This window comes from Zootoca vivipara, chromosome 6 (genome assembly GCF_965207765.1).
Source record: "Zootoca vivipara chromosome 6, rZooViv2.hap1.1, whole genome shotgun sequence".
In the NCBI taxonomy this organism is placed as follows: Eukaryota; Metazoa; Chordata; class Lepidosauria; order Squamata; family Lacertidae; genus Zootoca; species Zootoca vivipara.
In genome coordinates, this window is record NC_142589.1 from 12,939,738 (window position 1) to 12,959,702 (window position 19,965).

General features: G+C 45.2%; 1 protein-coding gene across 10 annotated transcripts in view; it reads right to left on the reverse strand.

Annotated features, from left to right (window-relative positions):
- The window catches only part of KIF1B (kinesin family member 1B), a 132,450-nt gene that overhangs the window by 7,448 nt on the left and 105,037 nt on the right, over nucleotides 1-19,965 (reverse strand). For all 10 annotated transcript variants that reach the window (XM_035118329.3, XM_035118326.3, XM_088671551.1 and 7 more), the window contains 19 exons: nucleotides 17,155-17,273; nucleotides 15,943-16,028; nucleotides 15,702-15,831; nucleotides 14,382-14,544; nucleotides 13,885-13,975; nucleotides 13,489-13,607; nucleotides 12,782-12,837; nucleotides 10,627-10,735; nucleotides 9,564-9,630; nucleotides 8,941-9,025; nucleotides 8,050-8,155; nucleotides 6,332-6,446; nucleotides 6,046-6,179; nucleotides 5,293-5,354; nucleotides 4,546-4,691; nucleotides 3,274-3,513; nucleotides 2,541-2,612; nucleotides 2,118-2,239; nucleotides 1,015-1,167 (listed from right to left, as the gene is read on the reverse strand). In XM_035118329.3, coding sequence (XP_034974220.3) covers nucleotides 1,015-1,167; nucleotides 2,118-2,239; nucleotides 2,541-2,612; nucleotides 3,274-3,513; nucleotides 4,546-4,691; nucleotides 5,293-5,354; nucleotides 6,046-6,179; nucleotides 6,332-6,446; nucleotides 8,050-8,155; nucleotides 8,941-9,025; nucleotides 9,564-9,630; nucleotides 10,627-10,735; nucleotides 12,782-12,837; nucleotides 13,489-13,607; nucleotides 13,885-13,975; nucleotides 14,382-14,544; nucleotides 15,702-15,831; nucleotides 15,943-16,028; nucleotides 17,155-17,273 — 2,175 coding nt within the window. The remainder of the gene's footprint in view (nucleotides 1-1,014; nucleotides 1,168-2,117; nucleotides 2,240-2,540; nucleotides 2,613-3,273; nucleotides 3,514-4,545; nucleotides 4,692-5,292; nucleotides 5,355-6,045; nucleotides 6,180-6,331; nucleotides 6,447-8,049; nucleotides 8,156-8,940; nucleotides 9,026-9,563; nucleotides 9,631-10,626; nucleotides 10,736-12,781; nucleotides 12,838-13,488; nucleotides 13,608-13,884; nucleotides 13,976-14,381; nucleotides 14,545-15,701; nucleotides 15,832-15,942; nucleotides 16,029-17,154; nucleotides 17,274-19,965) is intronic.

Sequence of the window (19,965 nt, forward strand, 5' to 3'; positions counted from 1 at the left end):
GTGCCGCAATGAATCCACTGCTCACAGACCAAGAGGGCCAGATGGTTCCTTCTAGACTCCTTGGCAAAGTTCAGCAATGTTTTCTCCTGCTGTATGAACACCATCCTGAGACAGCCAGCAGAGCTATAGCTATTTTGAACAGGGATGGGGAACCTGTGTGGCCCTCCCAGTGTTGCTGAGCTATAACTACCAACGTCTCTGAACCTTGGCCATCATCCAGGAGGGCCCAGCCTCAATTTAAGCCATGCATTCTCATCCAGGCTTACTTTCAAGCCATTCAAAGTGGCTGGACTTAGGCAATGTCAGATCAGGGATGGGGAAACCTGTGACCCTGCAGGTGTTCATTGGATTTTAATGCCCACCAGCCCTAAACAGCAGAGGCCAGATTGCTAGGGGTGATGTGAAGTGCAGTCCAACAACACCAGGACGGCCTAGCCCAGGAGTGTTAGCGCTCAATGGCAGCAGCTCTCCAAGGCCTGAGGCAGAGAACATCCCTTTTCAGTGGTGGCTTCCCAGTTGTGGAACACCCTCCCTAGTGAGCTATACCTGTCTCCATTGTTATTCACTTTCAAGAGGAATCTGAAAGCAATCCTGTTTACCCAGGTAGCTAGAGAATTCTTCTCGTGGCAACTCAGAGATCAATGGACGGAAGGATGTCTTTGTTTGCAGTTACTTTTAGAATTTTAAAAACTGTTTAACTGCTTTTAGATGTTTTTAATCATAATTGGTTTTAGAATGTTTAAATCTGTTTTAGAATGTTTTTCGTTGCCTTTAAATTGTGTCTCTTTTTGCCACCCTGGGCTACTAGGGGAGGAAGGAAGGCAATCATTCTATCAATCTAATACTCATCGTGACTGCAAATCCCATTGACATATATAGAAACAAATTTCATATGCACATATTTGTGTGTGTACCCCCCCCCATGTTAAAAGGGTAGCTGCTGCTTTACTCTTGGCTCCGGAACATGTGTTGAGTTTTTATTTTTTAGCAGCTACTGCAGTGTGAATGTCTCACCCAGGCCTGATTTCCTCAATATCTGGAACAAGGTTCAGGAACTCATTTTTGCCTGCTCTCGCCAGGTAAGAGGCTTCAATGGGTGGGATCAGCTGGAAGGGTGGCTCCCCCTCTGGGCCAGGGCTGGAGGCACGAGAATTTGCTTCTGGGGTCCTTTTGTTAATTAAGAAAGAAAAACAAATGATTGTCATTCAAAACAAGCAGCTGGAGAGGCAGAAGAATCAAAGAAATCAGCTTAATTGCTTAATTCAGGCACTGGTCTGGTTGGCTTGTATTGCCAAACCACTAGGGTTATATGTATAAGGCTCTCCCGTCTCTTCTGCAAAAAGACTGGGAGCATCTGCTTGTATTCAAGACACTAGTCTACATGGGAAGGAAAAGCAGAAAGAAAATAATGACGTAAAAGCAGTAGTATGGGCATGATCAGATAAGCTAGCCCCACCTCTTGAGCAGCTGCCCAAAAGTAGCTGGTTACCTAGGTGCATAGGAAGCTGCCTTATACTAAGCCTGACCAATGGTCTATCTAGCTCAGGACTGTGTGCATAGACTGGGAGAGACTTTCCAAGGCTTCATTCAAGGTGCTTTTCCCAACCCTACTAGAAGAAGTCATTGGGGACTGCACCTGGGACCTTCTGCACGCAAAACCAATGCTCTACCACCGAGGTTTGGCCTTCCCTACCAATTCAAGGACCCCCCCCCCCCCGAGGCCCTAGCATTACCCAGTGCCTGGATATACCAGGACTAGCAGAGGGAAAGTAATGTCCAGTGGGTAAGAGTGAAATAAGTTCACAGCCCAGAGGAAAAGCTCAGTAGGCCTGAAGAGGGCTGCAGATTGTCTACTGAGGGACAGAATCTTAGAAGAAACAGAAACAGAAACATCTATCAGCTCATAAGAAGAGCCCTGCTGGATTTGTCCAAAGTCCCATCTAGTCCAGCATGCTGTCCTCACAGTGGCCAACCAGATGCCTCTGGGAAAACTCTCAAGCAGAACTTGAGGGCAACACCACTTTCCCAACTTGTGGTTCCCAGAAAACTGGTACTCGAGGGCATCCTGCCTCTGTCAGTGGAGGCAGGACATGTATCATTGGTGGCAACCAACTCACTTTTGGTCCACTGAGTTGCATCTTGAATCAGACAAGGAGGGGCAGGTCGAGGAAGGCGTGAGGGTGGCGCTGCTGAAACTTGATACCGATGGGTCCCGCCCAATTGGAGAGATATCGGACAGCTGGAAGAACACAAGAAGTTGGCGGTGAGCTCTACAGAGCCTGCCAGGATTTTTAAATAAAAAAATAAAAGAACAGTACTGCATGGGGTGGTCAAACAGAAACTCCAAGAAATCTCACAGGACACTGGATAGGAGGGGTTTTCAAACAGCATTTTGGACACTGCCGTGGGCTTTGTACCTTGTTGATCAGCTCTTTCTCCCAATCCATCAGGCTTTCGGTGTCTGCTGAGTAGTAGTTTGAGCATTTCCACCCCAGTGCTAAATGTCCTGCATTTTTCCTCTTAACGTTTTGCAAACCTACCTTACAATCACTGATGCTGTTGTAGACCTGGTTAAATTCACGGTTGAAAGTGTGAGTAAGAAGCTGCAGGCACTAGAAGAGAAGAAAGAAGCATCTCTGTTAGCCCTGGGGACAAAGGAGGAGATGGGAGGCAGCTGGCCTTCAACCTAACCCACAGCTGAGTCCACTGGGAGGCTGTCTAATGTGGTTGGTGCCCCTCAGAATTGGTACAGCAAAAGGCAGTGAAACCTAGCTGGATGGACATAGAGTCTATGACAAGCAGAGCATCCTTCTAAGCAGATGTAAATAAATGGGAGCTTGCTGAGGTTTTTTTGGGGGGGGGTATTGCCCAATTCTCCCCAGTGGACCAGCCTCCACTGAAGTGTAGACCAGAAAAAAATGTGTGGTCTTGAAAAGATTTTGCAAGAGGGTTCCACGTATTTAATGCCAGACGCTAGCTAACCACGTCCATTCACACCCTAGCAGCAAAAATGCTTCAGACCCACATAAGCCTCCAAAGCTGTGTAGCAAGTAGAGCAACTTGTGTGTTTTGCTGGTTTTAGGTATTCAAAAGTTAGGGGTGGCAAAAGGATGTGTAGAAACAAAAGGCTGCTGGTGTGGGTTTAAATTCCCTGCTGAGACAGCATGTTTGTGGGGTAGCCTTGAGTACTCTCTGGGATTAACCTTCCTCAGAGAATAAAACCTTGACACCTTCTGGTATTCAACTGCAGCATTGTGGACATGGGCTTTGTACCTTGGTGGCCAGCTCTTTCTCCCGATCCACCAGGCTCTCAATGTCTGCTGAGTCGTAGCCGCTGCTCTCGCTGGGCGTGACAGCACTCTCAAAGGTGGTGGAGGAGATCTGGGAGGAGATGCTGGTGGAGGTGCTGAGGGTGCCGCTGCTGAGGCTCGGGGACAGCGAGTCACTCAGGGACTTGGGGATGCTGTCACCCAGCTTCTCCCGCAGCAGCAAGAAGTGGCGAGTCTTCTCGACCTGAAGAACAAGAGAAATGGTATCAGCTGCAGTGGAGAAATTATTGATACATACAATGATAGATAGCCTAAGATGTATGATAGCCATTTTCAAATATCTAGCTGTCACATGGAGGATGGAGCAAGCTACTTTGCTCCTGCTCCAGAGGGTAGGACCCAAACCAATGGATTCAAGTTACAAGAAAGGAGATTCTGACTAAACACCAGGAAGAACCTTCTGATGGTAAGAGCTGTTCAACAGTGGAATGGATTCCCTTGGAAGTTGGTGGGCTCTCCTTCCTTGGAGGTTTTTAAGCAGTGTTTGGACGGCCATCTGCCATGGATGCTTTAGGTGAGATTCCTGCATTGCAGGGGATTGAAATAGATGACCTGTGGGATCCCTTCCAACTCTATAATTCTATGATGTTGGGGAGAGGATGATGTAAAAAGAATCAAGAGATCTGTGAAGACGTGAAGGAATTTGCTGACATTGATGGATAGGTTTATGGCCTTGTTCTTCCTCTGTTCCTGTGATGTTACTTTTTGCTCTTCTGATAAGTTCATTGCCTAAATACCTAACTGTGATCGCTGCCTGTTGACCTAGAAAGCACGCACATGCTTAGATGTGTTAATATGTATGCTTATAGAAGGTGATCTGTCAATAGAGGCCTTTGGAATTCATTCCCCAGTGGCTGTTGCTATAACCAAAATAAAGCTGACTTAAACATCACATCTGGTGTGGTTAATTGAAGAAAAGCCATTACAGTGTCCAAGGTGGTCCTCCTCTCTCTGGCTTTTGCATCACAAACTCTTCTTACATCCCTGCCAAACCACATAGTGTTTGTTCCAAGGATTCGGGGACTGAGACTCCAAATCAGAACAGCTAAGTAGTAAAGGGAAGCATGTGGAGATTACAAGGCAGCTAAATAAGTATCAGGCAGCTTAACTAGCAGTTTTTGGCAGCTACATCTCACGGGTGGGTGGGAAATGACAAAGCCGGACCCTGCAGAAATCTCAAAGGCCAGTTCTTTCAAGGCCACTGCTCAACACATACCTCGTGCAACAGCTCCAGCTTCTCCAGCTCCCACTGGTGCTCCAGGATGAGGCTGTCTCCACGGGGCCTCCACCCAGCCAGGTTCTCTTCTCCACGGACGTAGGCCACAGAAGTGTCCAGGACTTTCCTCCTCCTCCTCTGCATCCCTGAGCAATGAAGTGGCTCAAGTTAACAGTCACCCAAAGGAATTCATACTGGTGGTCAGGAGCCGACATCGCCACTCCCTGTTCACCCCACAAGTCATACCTCGCGCTCCTGCCAAATCTCTTGGCCACCTCAGTGGTTTCCTGGTTTCCTCCCTGTCATACTCCCACACAATAAATAGCACCACCTGGCTGCAGCGGAACCAGGTGAGAGCACAGCCCTCTCTGTTGACCTGCTAAGGACCAGCTGACTTTTGTTTGGCTCCTCCTCTCTCATCAGCAGCCAACAAGGGAGGCCTCCTCTGTTGGCCTGGCTGGGGCCAATAACCTTTCAGCTCCCACTCCCCCCCAAGAACTGTCCTACACTGGCCATTCCATCTGGTCATTATATCACTTCATTATGTAACATTATGAAAGTTTGGGCTGCCTCAATTTGCTTATTGTTTTCTTCTCCCTTTTCCATCCTGTCCCTCCGAAGGTTCTAAAAAATGAAAAGTGCCTTTGCAGAATAAACAAATATAGCTAAAAAACCAACAAATACCTGTATGAATGTGACTGTGTGCACACTTTTATGATAATGTGGAAAGCTGTGCCTTCCTCTTACCTGGGCTTCCTGTGTCTGCCATCTTGCATAAGCTCAGCTCATAGATCCCAGTGACTCGATTGCTGTTTGCACAGAATAAAGCAGAGAAAATAAAATAATAGTTTCAGATATAAAGAAGATAAAGCAGCCTTCAACAACCTGGTACCCTCGAAATATTTTGGACTACAAAGCCCATCAGCTCCAGCCAGCAGAGTCCAGAATCTCACGGTTCTGAGTGAAAATGTCTGGTTTAAATAAAAAACAGAGGGAGCTCTAATTCAGGCTTCCTCAACCTCGGACTTCCAGATGTTTTGAGACTACAGTTCCCATCATCCCTGACCACTGGTCCTGCTAGCTAAGGATCATGGGTGTTGTAGGCCAAAAACATCTGGAGGGCTGAGTTTGAGGAAGCCTGCTCTAATCCCTGACCATTGACCATGCTGGCTGGGATTGATGGGAGTTGTAGTCTGATAATATCTGGAGGATGACAGGTTCCCCACTCCAGACATATTGTAGATAAATAGGATATATCCTAAACATAAATATATATGCCACCCACCCACATTCACACTACAGATAGGAAATCATTACACTACAAATTCATTACACTCAGATTATAATGGACCCTGGACAACAATACCACTGGGAGAAACCCATCTCCACACTTCATTTAATCAACAATCCCTGCAAAACATAAAGCTGATCCATTCAGAATCTACGCCCCTCAGCCCATACGCACAATGCTCATATCATGACACAACTTATTCAACTTACGAATCTGGGGATTTGGAATAGCCACTGCCAAAGAGACTGCGCAGTGAGCGAGGGGGTGAAATCTTGGCATCTCGAGAGTAGAAAACCATGCAGACATCCTTGGTGATGACAGCTGGCTGGATGCAGTGGTCCAGCTGGAAGGAAAAAAGAGCCATGCGACTGTTTACCCTCTCAACTAAACCAGTGTGCAAGTGTTCTAGGACTACACTGGGTACCACCCTCTGTCAGGTATTTTCTTCCACCTGATTCCAGATCCAACAATTGTGGGGGACATGAGATAACTCACCTCCAGGTAAGCTGAGAGGGTCATGTAGATCTTCTCTCCATAGGGGGTCACCCGGTTCAAAAGGAGGGAGTTATGGAGGGAACTGTCCCAGACTGCCTCGAAACGGTAGAAAGTCCTGAAGGGAACAGAACAGAAACAAACCCATGGTTTTTTTTAAAAATGGACCTCTGAGCAGACCACTGACAAGCATGTTGTGAAAAGCCTCCCTTCTTTGGTCAGAGGTAGTGGTCTTCTCCCAGCAATAAAAGCAGAAGCTTTTGGAACTACATCTAAAACTACGTGGGGCATGTGCCTCATAAGACAGCAATATACAATTATTTATTATTATTGTTGCTACTAATATTATTCTTGTGTGCAACAGTGACTCCTAGGATAGACTAGCCAGCATGGAAACAAAAAGGGTAACCAGATCTTAATTGAGAAACCACAATGTGAGAGAGTACAAGGAACACAAGGAGGAAAAGAGGGCCCCATGTGTGTTTTTCATTTGTTCAGCTGACAAATGGAGCATCTGTTGCCTCCTGAACACAGTGGGGAAAGGAAGAGGAGACAGAATACTCGAATCACACAGCAGAGCTAGGAGATTTGCTAAGGACTAACTACTGGTGGGAAAGGGGAGAGGCATAAAAGCATTCTGCTGAAGCCAGAAGCTGTATGCACAAAGGAAAACAAACTGAAAATACCTAGGCATATCCTTATCAAGGAAGAGCCTGTGAAGACACAGAAAGCTTTTATTAGTGCAGCCCAAAGCAAGAACAGCAGAGAGGGAGAAGAAACAAGCAGACAAAGAAAACAGAAAAATAAAAAGAAAGGATAGGCAAGCAGCAACCCAAAGAAACCCACATTCATAGATAACACTTTTTTAAAAAAGCACAAAATAAATTGTTACTGCTCCCACATCCCCAAAGAATGAGCCAAACCCTGAGCTAAACCTTTGACTTAGCCAAATGTCCACACCATACTATTAAAGCAAACTTATACTACTAGGCTTCTCTGCCAAAGAATCCTGGGAAGTGTACTTTGTTAAGGGTGTCAAGAGTGTTAGGAGACTCCGCACTTTGCAGAGCTACAATTAAGCACCCTTAACAAACTACATTTCCCATGATGGTTATTTGCAGGGCAGGGGCATACATGGCTGTTAAAAGCGGCACAAGAGTCCTTGCGTGTGGATGTGAGCTGATAGTGTCAGTACTGACACTAGTCTAGTGTCAGTACTGACACTAGTCTAGTGTCAGTACCCATTTAATGACACAAGAGGGCAGCACCACACCTGCAAGCTTTTGTCTAGTCAGGGAAGAGGAAGCTGTTGTTGGGACTCCAACTCCCATCAGCCTCAGGAATCATGGCCAATGGGTGGTAGGAGTTGTAGTTCAACGAACACCTGGAGGGCTGTATCATCCCCATCCCTGCTGTTGTCCAAAAAGGGGGTGGGGGAGGGAGTTGTGTCCAGGATGCCTAAACAATAGAGACTAACAGCTAACATGTCCTTCTACCCCATGACTTTTAAGCAAATAAACATTAATTCTTCCAGGGTGGAACTACTTTCCGAACCCTTTCTTCTGAGTTGTTTTATTTTAATTTCAATCCACATTGGCTCAGGATACAAGGATTTAGGCTTGGGGGTCCTTTCTGGCGTACAGCTTCAAGTATCTGACCTAGGTGAGTCAAGAGGAGAGGGTTCCGCCTTGCCAGGCAGGCTGTTGTGGAAATCCTTTTACCTGTTAGAGCTGTGGGAAGTTCTCAGGTATTTTGCAGAGATGATATTCAGAGACAGGATCGCATCCACCGCAGCTTCATCTACTTCGGCTTTGTTTCTGATGCGCCCTGAAGAAAAAGTGGAGGGAGTCAAAATGCAGGATGGGAATTTATTTAGCTTAGAGCCACACTAGGCAGAAGCAGTGTCCAGGTGGAAGGCTGCATGACCTTTCAGTGAGATTGGGAGTGTGAATTTCTCCATGGGTCTCCACATGGAACAGCATCTTTAATGGAAGCAGATGCTCTTGGTGTTCTTGCAGAGGAGATGGGAGAGGTTCAAGCACATAACCCTAATTGCTTGGCAATACAAGCCAACCAGGCCAATGTCTGAATAAAGCTGATTTATTTTGCTAATTTCGTTTCTATTTTGCTTTTCTTTTCTTTCATATGTATATATGTAATTTTATTTGCTTAATTGAAATAAACAAAAGAAACAGCATCCATTAATACAAAAATATAAAACGAATGAACTAAAAGAAATAAATAATAATAATCTAATAGAATAGAATAAATAATATCTTCTTACTTTACATAAAATTCTCACCCACTCCATATTTCACATATTCATTATTAGTTTATTGCCAAAACTTGTCAGATTGTTATCAAAGCCTAAAGCAAAAATAAATATTTAATTATCTGTGGTCTCAATTCTTACTACCAACTACTACAGATGTTATTTGAATGCTACAACAGAGTTTAGATTGCGACAATTATTTTCAAATATATTTTAACTACTTCCCACTTAGAAATGAATTCATGTTTTGGTTTATTTTTCATTTTTTTCTGATAAATTGTCCAACTCCGCATATTCAACCAGTTTGGTAAGAGAAGAAAAGAGAGGGAGGAGAACTTACCAACCACCAGCTCTCGCACATCCTTCCAGTGTAGCTCGTTTCCTTTCTCATGGATGATGGTGACTGTGATCCGGCGCTGGATTCCCTGGAGGAATTGAAGAAGCAAAACATGTCTCCCCTGCAGATTTACAGCAGGGCTGCAACAATTAGCTGGTCGGATGTAGGGTGGGAAACCTGAGACCCTTTGAAGGTTGCTGGACTCCAGCTCCAATCAGCCCCCAGCCAATCAGGTTGATGGGAGCTGGAGTTGGAAGCTGAATGCTGGAAGATTCAGGGCAGATAAAAGAAACAGCTTATTCACTCAGCACACAGTTAAACTATGGAACTCACTCCCACAGGGGGCAGTGACAGCCACCAACTTGGAGGGTTATAAAATAAGATTGGACAAATTTATGGTGGATAAGGCTATCAATGGCTAGTAGTCACAATAGCTATGTTCTACAGCCACAGTGGGAGGTACTAATGCTTCTGAATACCACTGTGAGAACAGGATGCTGGCCTGGATGGGGCACTGGCCTGATCCAGCAGCCTCTTCTCGTGCTCTTGAATGATAAGATGTCTTTCTGCTTACAGACAGAAGACCTGGCAATTTAGCAGGCCCTCAGATTCAAGCATCAGAGTACCTGGTGAAGCAGAAACGTCCCCTGGCAAGGTAGACCTGCAGTGTGGTCAACAATAGCGGGAATGTATCTGCAGAGGAGAAAAAGGAGAGAGCAAGCACCCTGATGAGAGAAAGAAGAGACACCCGCATAATCAGAGAGAGCATTTAACCAACTTTCCTTCCAAAGGATTAATGGGAAACAGCATCCTAACAAAAAACCCATACAATGGCCTACACCTCAAAAATAAGGTGAGGCAGCCTGTTCTCCTCTCACAATTACCAGAAAGGGGGAGGGTCTGAAGAGCGTGATGAGAACCAGATGTGCAGGACTGCATTGCACCACAGTAAGGCAAGTCACAATTCAGCACCACAAAAAGCCAAATTCCACCACTTGTCTATAAATAATGTGAATTGTGTCATGTGCATGCCCTCTCTTCTTTTGCATAATTTGAAATGTTGCTAGCCATGGAGAGGGCGCAAGCAGAAATGCAGGACTATGAGTCCACACAACTTCAACCCCTGGAAAAAGTGAAGGCAGAGTTTCCCAGGAAGCAGTCTCTTATGTTCCTGCAGGATCATAGTAGAACAGCCCCCTGCAGATAGAAAAGGTTGTTCAAGCTATTCAAGCATTCCACAGACATACATACCCATGTGGCTACCAGGCTAGCTTCATGGCTCTTGTCTTAATTTACAAGGCCCTTAACAACTTGGGTCCAGGATACTTTAAGGACTGCCTGATTCCTTATATCCCTGCCCAATCACTGAGGGCTTAAGGAGTCACTGTTTGTGCCCACCCCACAAAGGCTCGGACACACAGCTCACATCTAACAGGAGCCATGAGTTCAGAACAGTTTCTGCAGAACTCCCTCCCAGCTGATATCAGACAGGCTCTTCCCTATTAAACTTCAGACATTTGGTTTAATTCAGCAGCTATTTTAAGTAAGCATTCTGATTTTATGATGAACTTCAATTGATTTTCTCTCTACTGTAATCTTATAACATACTGCTTAGATATGACGATGTTAAGCAGGATATAAACTGTTGGAATAAAACAAACACAGGAGAGATGATGAGGCGGAACTCACTCTCCAGTCGGCTCCAACTCACTGATCTCAAACCAGACAAGGAGGTCGTATTTTGTCATGCTCTGTCCCAAGCTGGGCTTACTCACTGTGTTGAGCTTGGTAGCTGGGACTGAAAGAGAAAAAGGCCAGCTTACAAAAACTGCACAAGGCAATAGGAAGGAGAATTCCTTGGGATTATTACATATTATTGCACTGATGATGCTTAACACACCAATGGGTCACACAAGGACTCAGTTCACATGTCACAGTAAACAATGGTTTACTTTGATCACACCTGAGAGGGTCACACTGGAAGGAAATAAACCACCACACCAATTTAGTGTCACCAAAACTCAGAATGGGGAATGTGGCTTGCTTTGCTCCAAATAAACCACAATCAGTAAGCCTTAGCTACAGAATGTGATTTGTTCAGACCTAAACAAATCATACCCATGGTTCATTCATAACATCAAACCGGTGGGTGTGGTTTGTTTCCTTCCAGCGTGAGCAGGGCCGTCTTAAGCGTATCTGGCGCCGTGGTGCGAAGATCCCTCCGGCGCCTCCCCTTCCCGTTTCCCAGCGCGGCTGTCTGGCGGGCACAGCGCGGCGCCCCCCTGGCGGCCCGGCACATTGCGCCACCCAGCCTTGCCTTAGAGCCGGCCCTGAGCATGAGCCGGGATGAATAAAGTGGGCACTATTTCACTTGTGTACAGTAAAGCTATGATTCATGGCTTACCAATTAATGACATTGCCATTAATTTCAAAGCATCTACTCTAAGTAAAGTTTAGTAGGAGGCAGTCCTTAATTCCCATAGTTACAATCAATCTACAGTGAAAAGGAAAAGAAACTAAGGATTCTAATGAGGTCCTGTAGGATTCACAAGACTGTACCACAAGACTACCACCACAGAAATCCTGGAAAGGCATATATAACTGCCCAGTGCTGGCCTTTCCCTGGAGACACCACTGATGGATGCAGAAAGGCCAGAGGAAAGGGAAGGAGGGGCTGTTCCTACATCTATCACAGACGGCATCCGACTACTAACCATCTCGCTTGGGGAAGCGCTCGGTCTGACAGCTGGGGACAGGCAGAAAGAGAAAAGGTGGCAGCTGGTCGGCCCCATCCTGGAAAGCTGCCGCGGCAGAGGAAGCAAGCACGTTGGCGTGCTCGGAGAACGTGTTCAGCACATGCACGTTTACATAGCCAGACATGAGATACCTGATCAACTCAATTTTTCTCTCATGGTCTGGAAAAGGCAGCGGGAGGAGGAGGACGTGGCAAGTAAGGGATGAAGGGCCAGCAGGCAATAGGGAGGCAAGGAGGGGGAAAGGGACAGACCAAGGAGATTGGGAGCAGGAGAAGAAGAGGGGAGAAATGAACACAAGAAGTCAACATGCACAACCAAAATGAAAAAACAAAGAAAGATATGGGATTGTTGCAGCAAGCTTGGGTTAGTGAGTTATTAGTGAGAATGGAGCTATGTGGATGAGAAGGAAGCTAGTCTTTAGATAAATCAACATCTACTAAATATTTTGAGAAATTGTTTCTTCAATCTGCATTTGGACACCACTTAAGATATTGTAACCAAATTTTGCACATTGGTTCCCAAGATCTAGAAGGTTTTCATATATGTTTAGATACAACCGGATGCCATTTTGAATCAAGATGGGCAAATTAAACCTTTCAAAACTGCACTGATTTTTTTGGTTTCTCATAGTTCCTGAGCATCACCAGATAGAAGGCTGCTATAAATAAATAAAGCAGGCTGAATGACATGTCTAGAACGGAAGAGTTGCTTACTCAACCAGCCCCATAACCCTTAAAAATACCTCCCTGGTTTGGAATATGAACTGAAGGGGACTCTTCAGGATTACAGACAGATGCTCATCAAAGGCAAGCAAAGTCTGCATCCAGGTAATTACATAGGGTCTTCTTGTTCCCCGCCCCTTTGAGTCGAAAATGACCAACATAAGTAGATGTCGGCAGGTAGGAAAATAAATGATTTTGTGGGCAAGAAACTTCTATAACAAAAAACAACAGTAAGCTGGGATTCCCTCAGGAAAATGGTTCCATATTCTAATTGATTCTTTTCTTACATTGCGGGCTGAAGAGAGGTAGGCAGTCTTACATTTTACATACATTAATAGAGGCGAGTCAGTGAAAAGTTGTTCTTACCTGGTTTTGAGAGAGGCATGGGGGGAGGGAAGTATCGGCGGGATGGCTGTCGGGGGCTGTGGAGAAAGGAAGCAGGTTAATCCTCCGGAGGTCCTTCCCTTCCCAACCTTCATTGTAATATGGTGCTAGATTCAGGTAGGTAGCCTTGTTGGTCTGATGCAGTCGAAATAAATAAAAAGAATAAAATAAAATTGTCCAGGAGCACCTTAGAGACCAACTAAGTTTGTTCTGGGTACAGTATAAGCTATCGTGTGCATGCACACTTCTTCAGATATTCTTCAGGTAATATGGTGGTTACAGACCGGTCTCATGCTAACCATACAGCTGGCTTTAGCGCTACAGTGTGGGAATAATCTCTTTCCCCCTCTCCTCCCTAAGTTCTTCTCTCTGGAAGGGGAAGCAAAATCAGAATTGAAAATGCAGACACCAGAGTGCTGTACTGTGTTAATTCACAAGGGAGCACTATAGCAGTTGCACGTGAAACTTACTCCACTTCCCCTAGCCTTAAAAAGCCGTTTAAAGGCTAGGAAAAGGGAGAGAATAAGAACTGCTATACTAGTAGTGGCAAAGGAAGGGAGAGGAAGGCTGGTAAGCAGAGCAAGTGGGCGGGTGGCCAAATGCTTCCCTAAGGAATTATTTGCAACTCCAGGCTATCCTTTACATTTTTTCCATTCTGACCTAATCAGAGGACATCCATACACAAATACCTGTTGAGATCCTGTCCCTGAAGATGGAGTGGATGTTGCTGATAATGTCCAAAGACTTCAAATACTATAGGCTTCGTCTTGATGTATTCTACAAAGGATTCTGTCACTTCCACAGAAATCTATCGAAAGAGACAATAAGCATGGCATCAGTCTGGCTTTATGTGTCTTCGGCCAATCAAAAGTCCCAGCCACTGCATCTGACAAGAGATGGATGGCTTAACTCCATTTGGAAATGTACACAGGGTCTGATCCAGCTACAGCTTTGTCACACATCCTCACTAACTACCCCCTTACAGAAAACTTCAAAGCTGGGCTATTAACTCCCAAGAGATAGAACATGCCCCCCAACAGTGACAGACTAGGAGGTCACCCATCAGAAGTGTAACTTCTACTTACATTCTGGACGTGATAAAAACCAAGAGGGGCCCCTCGGCCATTGTTTTTGAGAGGTTCAGTAGAGAATGCTTCATCATGTCGATGCAGAAAGCTAGGGTGACAAAAATGTAATCCAGTTTAGCAAAAGAACGCTTTGTCACCTATTCTGGAAGGTTGTCCTGAAGAGAACTGCTGCTCCATAGTTTAAAAAGGTTCCCCATCCCACTTTTGTAGGAAGTTTGACAGAGGGGTCAAAATGCTCATTAAAACATGCTGTTGTCCCAGCCTCAGGAAAGTTTGCCCACCCTCCTTCCATGCTAGTTAGAGGGCTTGAGGAATTGGAAGCAAAGTCAAACAAGAGACTCTGGCGAGTAAGCCACACTCCTCTCTCTGTGGACCCCCGGAATGGGTTAGATTCACCCTTGCATGGCAGTTCCCAAACAGCTCAGGATTTCCAAAACAATGACTAAGACTCTGACCCACAGATACTGCTGTTGCTCACTGCAGGCGAAACTTACTTGAATTGGCAGAAGATGTCTGCATATTCCGGGAGGATGCCGCTGGCTTGCAGCACTGTCACCCGGAAAGTAAAGACGCTGCCCAGTTTTAGGTGGTCACCAACTTCTTCGGTAAAGCCTTCCATGGCCATCTTGCCATCCAGCAACGAGCCAGACTTCAGGTCTGAAAAAGGGGGAAGGTTGACTCATGAGACAGTCAGGGTTTTCCTGCTCCTCAGTGTCGTGGGGCACTTTCCCCAAGCAGCTGCTCAGAACGGCATCTGAATTTCCCAAGATGCTTCAAGGACACAGGAGGCTGCTTCATGCCAAGTCAGACTATTAGGGTCCATCTCTGTACTGACAGTAGCTCTTCAGGCTCAATGTGGGATGGGAAGGAAGGAAGCTACACACCCACCTCTAAATCAAGGATCAACAACATGGTGCCCTCCAGATGCTGTTGATGTCCCAACTCCCTTCATCCCTAGCCAGGTATGGCCAATGATCAGGGATGGCAATAGTTGTAGTTCAAAAACATCTGGAAGGCCACTTGTGCCCTTGCCCTGATCCGCCTGCCTTGCCTGCCCTCCTCTAGTCCCAGAACCTTCATAATGGATCTGCTTCCAGAAGAACTATGAGGGGACCTTTTGGCCTTTGGGGTTGTCGTATAAAAAGACTGCAGGGCGGGGGGGTATGCTAGGTACTAATGTTATCAGCTTCAGGGCTATTTTTAGATATGTCTTGATACTTTTACTTGAGGTTTAGGTTCACACAAATGGCAATACATATTTTTTAAATCAAGAATTAACAGTTCATTTAAGTGTTGTAATGATAATAAAAAGTATGTGTTGTTATTATACTGCAGTATTTTAGGCCAGGGATGGTGAACCTGTGGCCCTCCTGGATGTTATGTGATGCCAACTCCAGAAGCCAGCATGGTCAATGGTCAGGGATGATGGAGGTTGGACTCCAGAAACAACTGAAGGGCTGTAGGTTTCTCATCTCTGGATTAAAGGCTCCTGGGAGCACCATCTAGAAAGGAGGCTCCTTGCTGTGTCTCTTCATGAGTGGCTGCATTGGGTTTTATTAACACTGATTAAAACCAGGCCCTCCAGATGTTCTTGGACTCCAACTCCCATCAGCCATAGCCAGTATGGTCAAGGATGATAGGGGTTGGACTCCAGCAACATCTGGAGGACCACAGGCTCCCCATCCCTGATTTGAAGGGAGGGGAACCCCAGTCTGCATGGGTCCGTTGTTGTTTCGATCCTGCACTTAACCCTAAATTCAACGTAAAGCCTCCATTTACCCTGTCCCACCTTTCCTAAGAGCTGCATCACTTACCCATCTCATTCATTCTGTTGATTTCCTCAGGAGGTGTGATGCCCTCTGAACTCTGGCCCTGACCTTCTACAATTCGCAGTTCCTCCAAGGACAACCCAGAGCGGGTCATCGCAACCGACGTAAAGTTGCTCTGAGCAAACCAAAAGGGAGAGAGGAGCGATAGGTTAGCCGTGTGTCCGCTTTCTACACCAGAAGGGACAGGAACACATAGATACAAGAACTTGATTACGTTGTGGGTTACCTTGTTAAAGTACTCGTTATCAAATGAGATTTTAGCGGTGCCCGACTGCCGAACACCAGATCCATAGTCAGGGGCTTCTTCGTCAGCTAAAAGAACAAAACACAGGGAGGAATTCAACATCATGTGGTTATGATTGCTCCATCAATATAAGCATTTTGGCCTTCCAGGTGGAACATCTCCCCTCTCCCCCGCCCACGTGTTGTTTTAGAGGTTGTGCTAACCCCCCAGAGCTAATGGGAGGGTGCATGGGGAAATGAGAGGGAGGAAGCCCCACTGCACTAGTGGGACTGGTTGAGCTGGCTCCTGCTAGCACAACTATTTACTTGAATCCGGCCCTGGGAATGGATACAGCAATCAGATGAGTAATTAGATTTTCAAAGAAATTGTAGTAGGCCTTTAAAAAATGTAGAATTCAGCTATTGGTTTATAATACTCAGCTATTCAGTTGATCTTGTTCATTTTATTTATTATTGCACTTATAGGACACCTTTCCTCTAAGGAGCTTGGTTCTTCCCACATGTCTCTCCCTTTTCGTTCTCACAATAACGCTGTGAGGCAAGTTAGGCTGAGAGAAACTGGCTGGCCCAGTGAGTTTCATGGCTGAGCGAGGGATCTGAACCGCACTGTATAAATAATTTCACAACCCTGGAAAGTATCTTGTTATTCCTATGTTATTCCTTACTGAAGGCCAGAGATTTGAACTGAGCTACCAAAGAAAATCAGTCAGTTTTCTTAAGTTTGGCGCAAAGGGGGGAGGGCAGCTACTGTGTTCAGCATGAGATTAATTGTTGTAAACCAGGAGACCACAAGTAGGGTAAACTGGAGAGGCTCTGTCACTGGCATGGGATGGCAAAAGGCAGGGACAGGGAACCTCAGGTCTCTTTATCTAGCCTTTGGGGCTCTAACCAGGCCACACACAACACCCCCCCTGCTTTGCACCCTTATTGGTCCACTTATGCATGGCTAGAATCTGCCCTTGAACCCTGATCATGTCTCCTAGAGGACGGGCAGAGAGGGGATGTACAGGTGTGTGTAGAAACAGGATGATTGTATAAAGGTAAATGAGTATCCGCTGCCCCACCTGTTTCTGATTATGGGAGGCCCACAGAATCATAGAGCTGGAAGATTGGCAAGAAGGGAATGTGGCCCTTGTGCTGAAAGAAGCCCCCGTGAGGAATCATGGAAGGGCAGAGTGTAAGCACAGCACCTTACCAGCTATAGCTTGGACTGCCACACGCAGGAATCCACGCACTTCCCCTTTCTCACTGACTACGGCCACTCTGTGGATGAGTGGGACTGGGTAGAGAAGATTGCTCAAGTAGACAAAGGCCCTGGGTGGGTTAAAGGAGGGATATTATACAGAAGCACAAACATTACAACACCGCTTACAAACTGAAGCTTGCACCTGTCAGCCTGAACAGGCACCGTATTAGGTTTTGGAATCTGCAAACCAGTTTCAACACATTTGCATCAATGCATAAAAACTCAACCAGCCACTCAATGGTAGTGAGTTAGACAGGAAGATGTTGGTTTATCAAAGATGATGTTTGAAATGGAAGAGAACTATAAACGTGGGGTGTTTTTTTTAGCCAATTACTAACATTACTAAGGATGAAAGCTTTATGAAAACATTTCAAGCACACCATGAAAGTAAATTACAGGGGGTTTGGGAGTTGTTGTTTTTAAAGTGTTCACCTTTATTCACAATGCATTCTAAACAGGCAGAAGCACTTTTAAAAGGGGAAATATGAGGGGGCTTAATATTTATCTCATCCTTCCATGTGTATTTCAGTGATGTTGCACAACATCCCAGAGTGGTTGTGTTCAGACAACAAGCTAAACCATAGTTTAGTGTGATGAGAACATGCTGTAGTGAGTGTCAGACTCACTACACTCCCTCCTACCCTTCCTGCTTACGTTAACTTCAAATAGCTTCTTCCCAGAAGGGCTGTAGCTCAGCGGAACAGCATCTGCCTTGTATGCAGAAGATCTCCAGGGAGGACAATACTAAGCTAGATGGGGCCACGTCTGGCTCAGTATAAAGCAGCTACCTATGTTCCTATCTACTTGGACTGTGGCAAAGTGTGAGGGGGAAGCTTTATATATTACTAGCTAAACATACTCAAGTGTGAACAGGAATAAAGGCCAGGAAAACATATACTGTAGGCTAGTCTATTCTGCCATCCCCATGCCCTTTGCCCCACCAGGCAGACATTTCCTGAAATGAAAAGAATGTGAGCGATGTAAAATGCATGATTTAATATATATATACATAAATTCTACAACGAAAATGACAAGAAAATGGCAGTACAAAAGAAAAATAAAATAACAGATTAATAAAGTACTAGGAGCAAAATGAAAACGTGAAGAACAGAAATAGCCGCAACTCAGCACTGCAATAAATCAGTTAAGGATCTACTTCATTTTTTTCAGTCTGCTCCGAAGAGATGGAGGCCCCTGAATATGCCAAAAGGGAATGTTGTGTCATTTGTGAGCTTGTAAAAAATGCAACAGTTCTATTAAATCAAGTCTGGCTTCATTTTCACTCCCAGTGGAATCAAGAGAGGATGTACCAGGTAAGAGATTCAACGAATTACTATGTCATTATTGAACACTAGGAGTGAATAAATATAAGCTTTTAAAACACTTGTCTCTCATGTGGTGGAACAAGCTGCAAAATAAGACTTCCCCCACCTCTTTCCATTTACACTTAAAAAAAATTCAGGAGGGAAAAAATGTAATAGTCTAAAACAGTGTTTCCCAAATATTTGATATCAGAGTACAAGGATTAAAAACAGAGCCAGGTCTGCACTTCACTATACAACTCAAACAGATCTATTTTCTCAAGAAGTTTTTGGAGCAATAGGCAGGTATGCCCTTGCAATTGAGGGATCATCCAGATCATATATCTTTCAATAAGCATTATATCCCCTGCCCTGCTTGAGCAATGGCAATGCTTCTGAGGATTGTAGTCTATGCCTGTCCTACTCAGAGCAGACTCATTGAAATGAATGGCCATAACTAGCTTAGGCCCATTCATTTCAATAGATGTTACGCGAGTAGGACTTTGTTGGATACAACACTGAGGTTCTCCCACACTTGTCAACTCTAGCACCGACTGCCCCATGGAATTCTCACGGATCCTTAAAATCCCACTGCCTGGGAGGATCTCTGCATTGGTGGTGGGGATCAAGGATGCAGAAGCCCTCCCTGCAAAGAAAGGTGGATTTTTGCAACAATGAAGCTTCATTTTCCAAAGCACATTTAAACCTCTCTCATGCCAGCACACAGTTCATCTAAGGCCTTTTAAAAAGATGGTTATTAAAAGGTAAGTGGGACCTGCAACAAAACATTGCAGTGAGGGGTGATCCTGTTAGGGGCTCACTGACACCTCCTCGTTTTGAAAGGGCTGCATTTTGGCTACGGTTCCATCCTCACTCAGCAGCTGAATTTTCTATTAGGAGAACTGATGGTGCTTAGAGCCATGGGGCTATGCACTCAGAGAAGAAGATCTACTTTTTGTGCCTCCACCCTATTCAAGTGTTTCCCAGCAGCTATATGCATTTTCATACACACTACTTGGCTAGAGAACTACACCGCAAGATTCAGAGAAGTCCAAATTACAAAGGATGGAAATTTCAGTTCAAGTACTGTTTTGGAAAGCAAAAATTAAGCAAGTTTGCCTTTAAATGTGAACTGAAATTCTCTCCCAAACACCTGTGCTGCCCCACTAGATGTTATTGTACTCCAACTCCCAGCAACCCCAGCCAAAGGCCAAGGATTATGAGAGTTGTAGTCCAACAACACCTGAGTCACAGGATCATCATCGCTTCTTTAAGGTAATGGCCACAGCTATTATCTTTGTAGCAGGAAATTCCATGAAATTACTTCTTCACTGAGTGGAAGCTTTTTCCATCTGCCAACTTCCTTCAAGACAAATTTAAATATAATTTCCTTTAAGGCAACACAGCAGCAGACTGAAAAAGGAGTGCAGGGAGCTATATTAGCAGAAAGGTTGGTGAG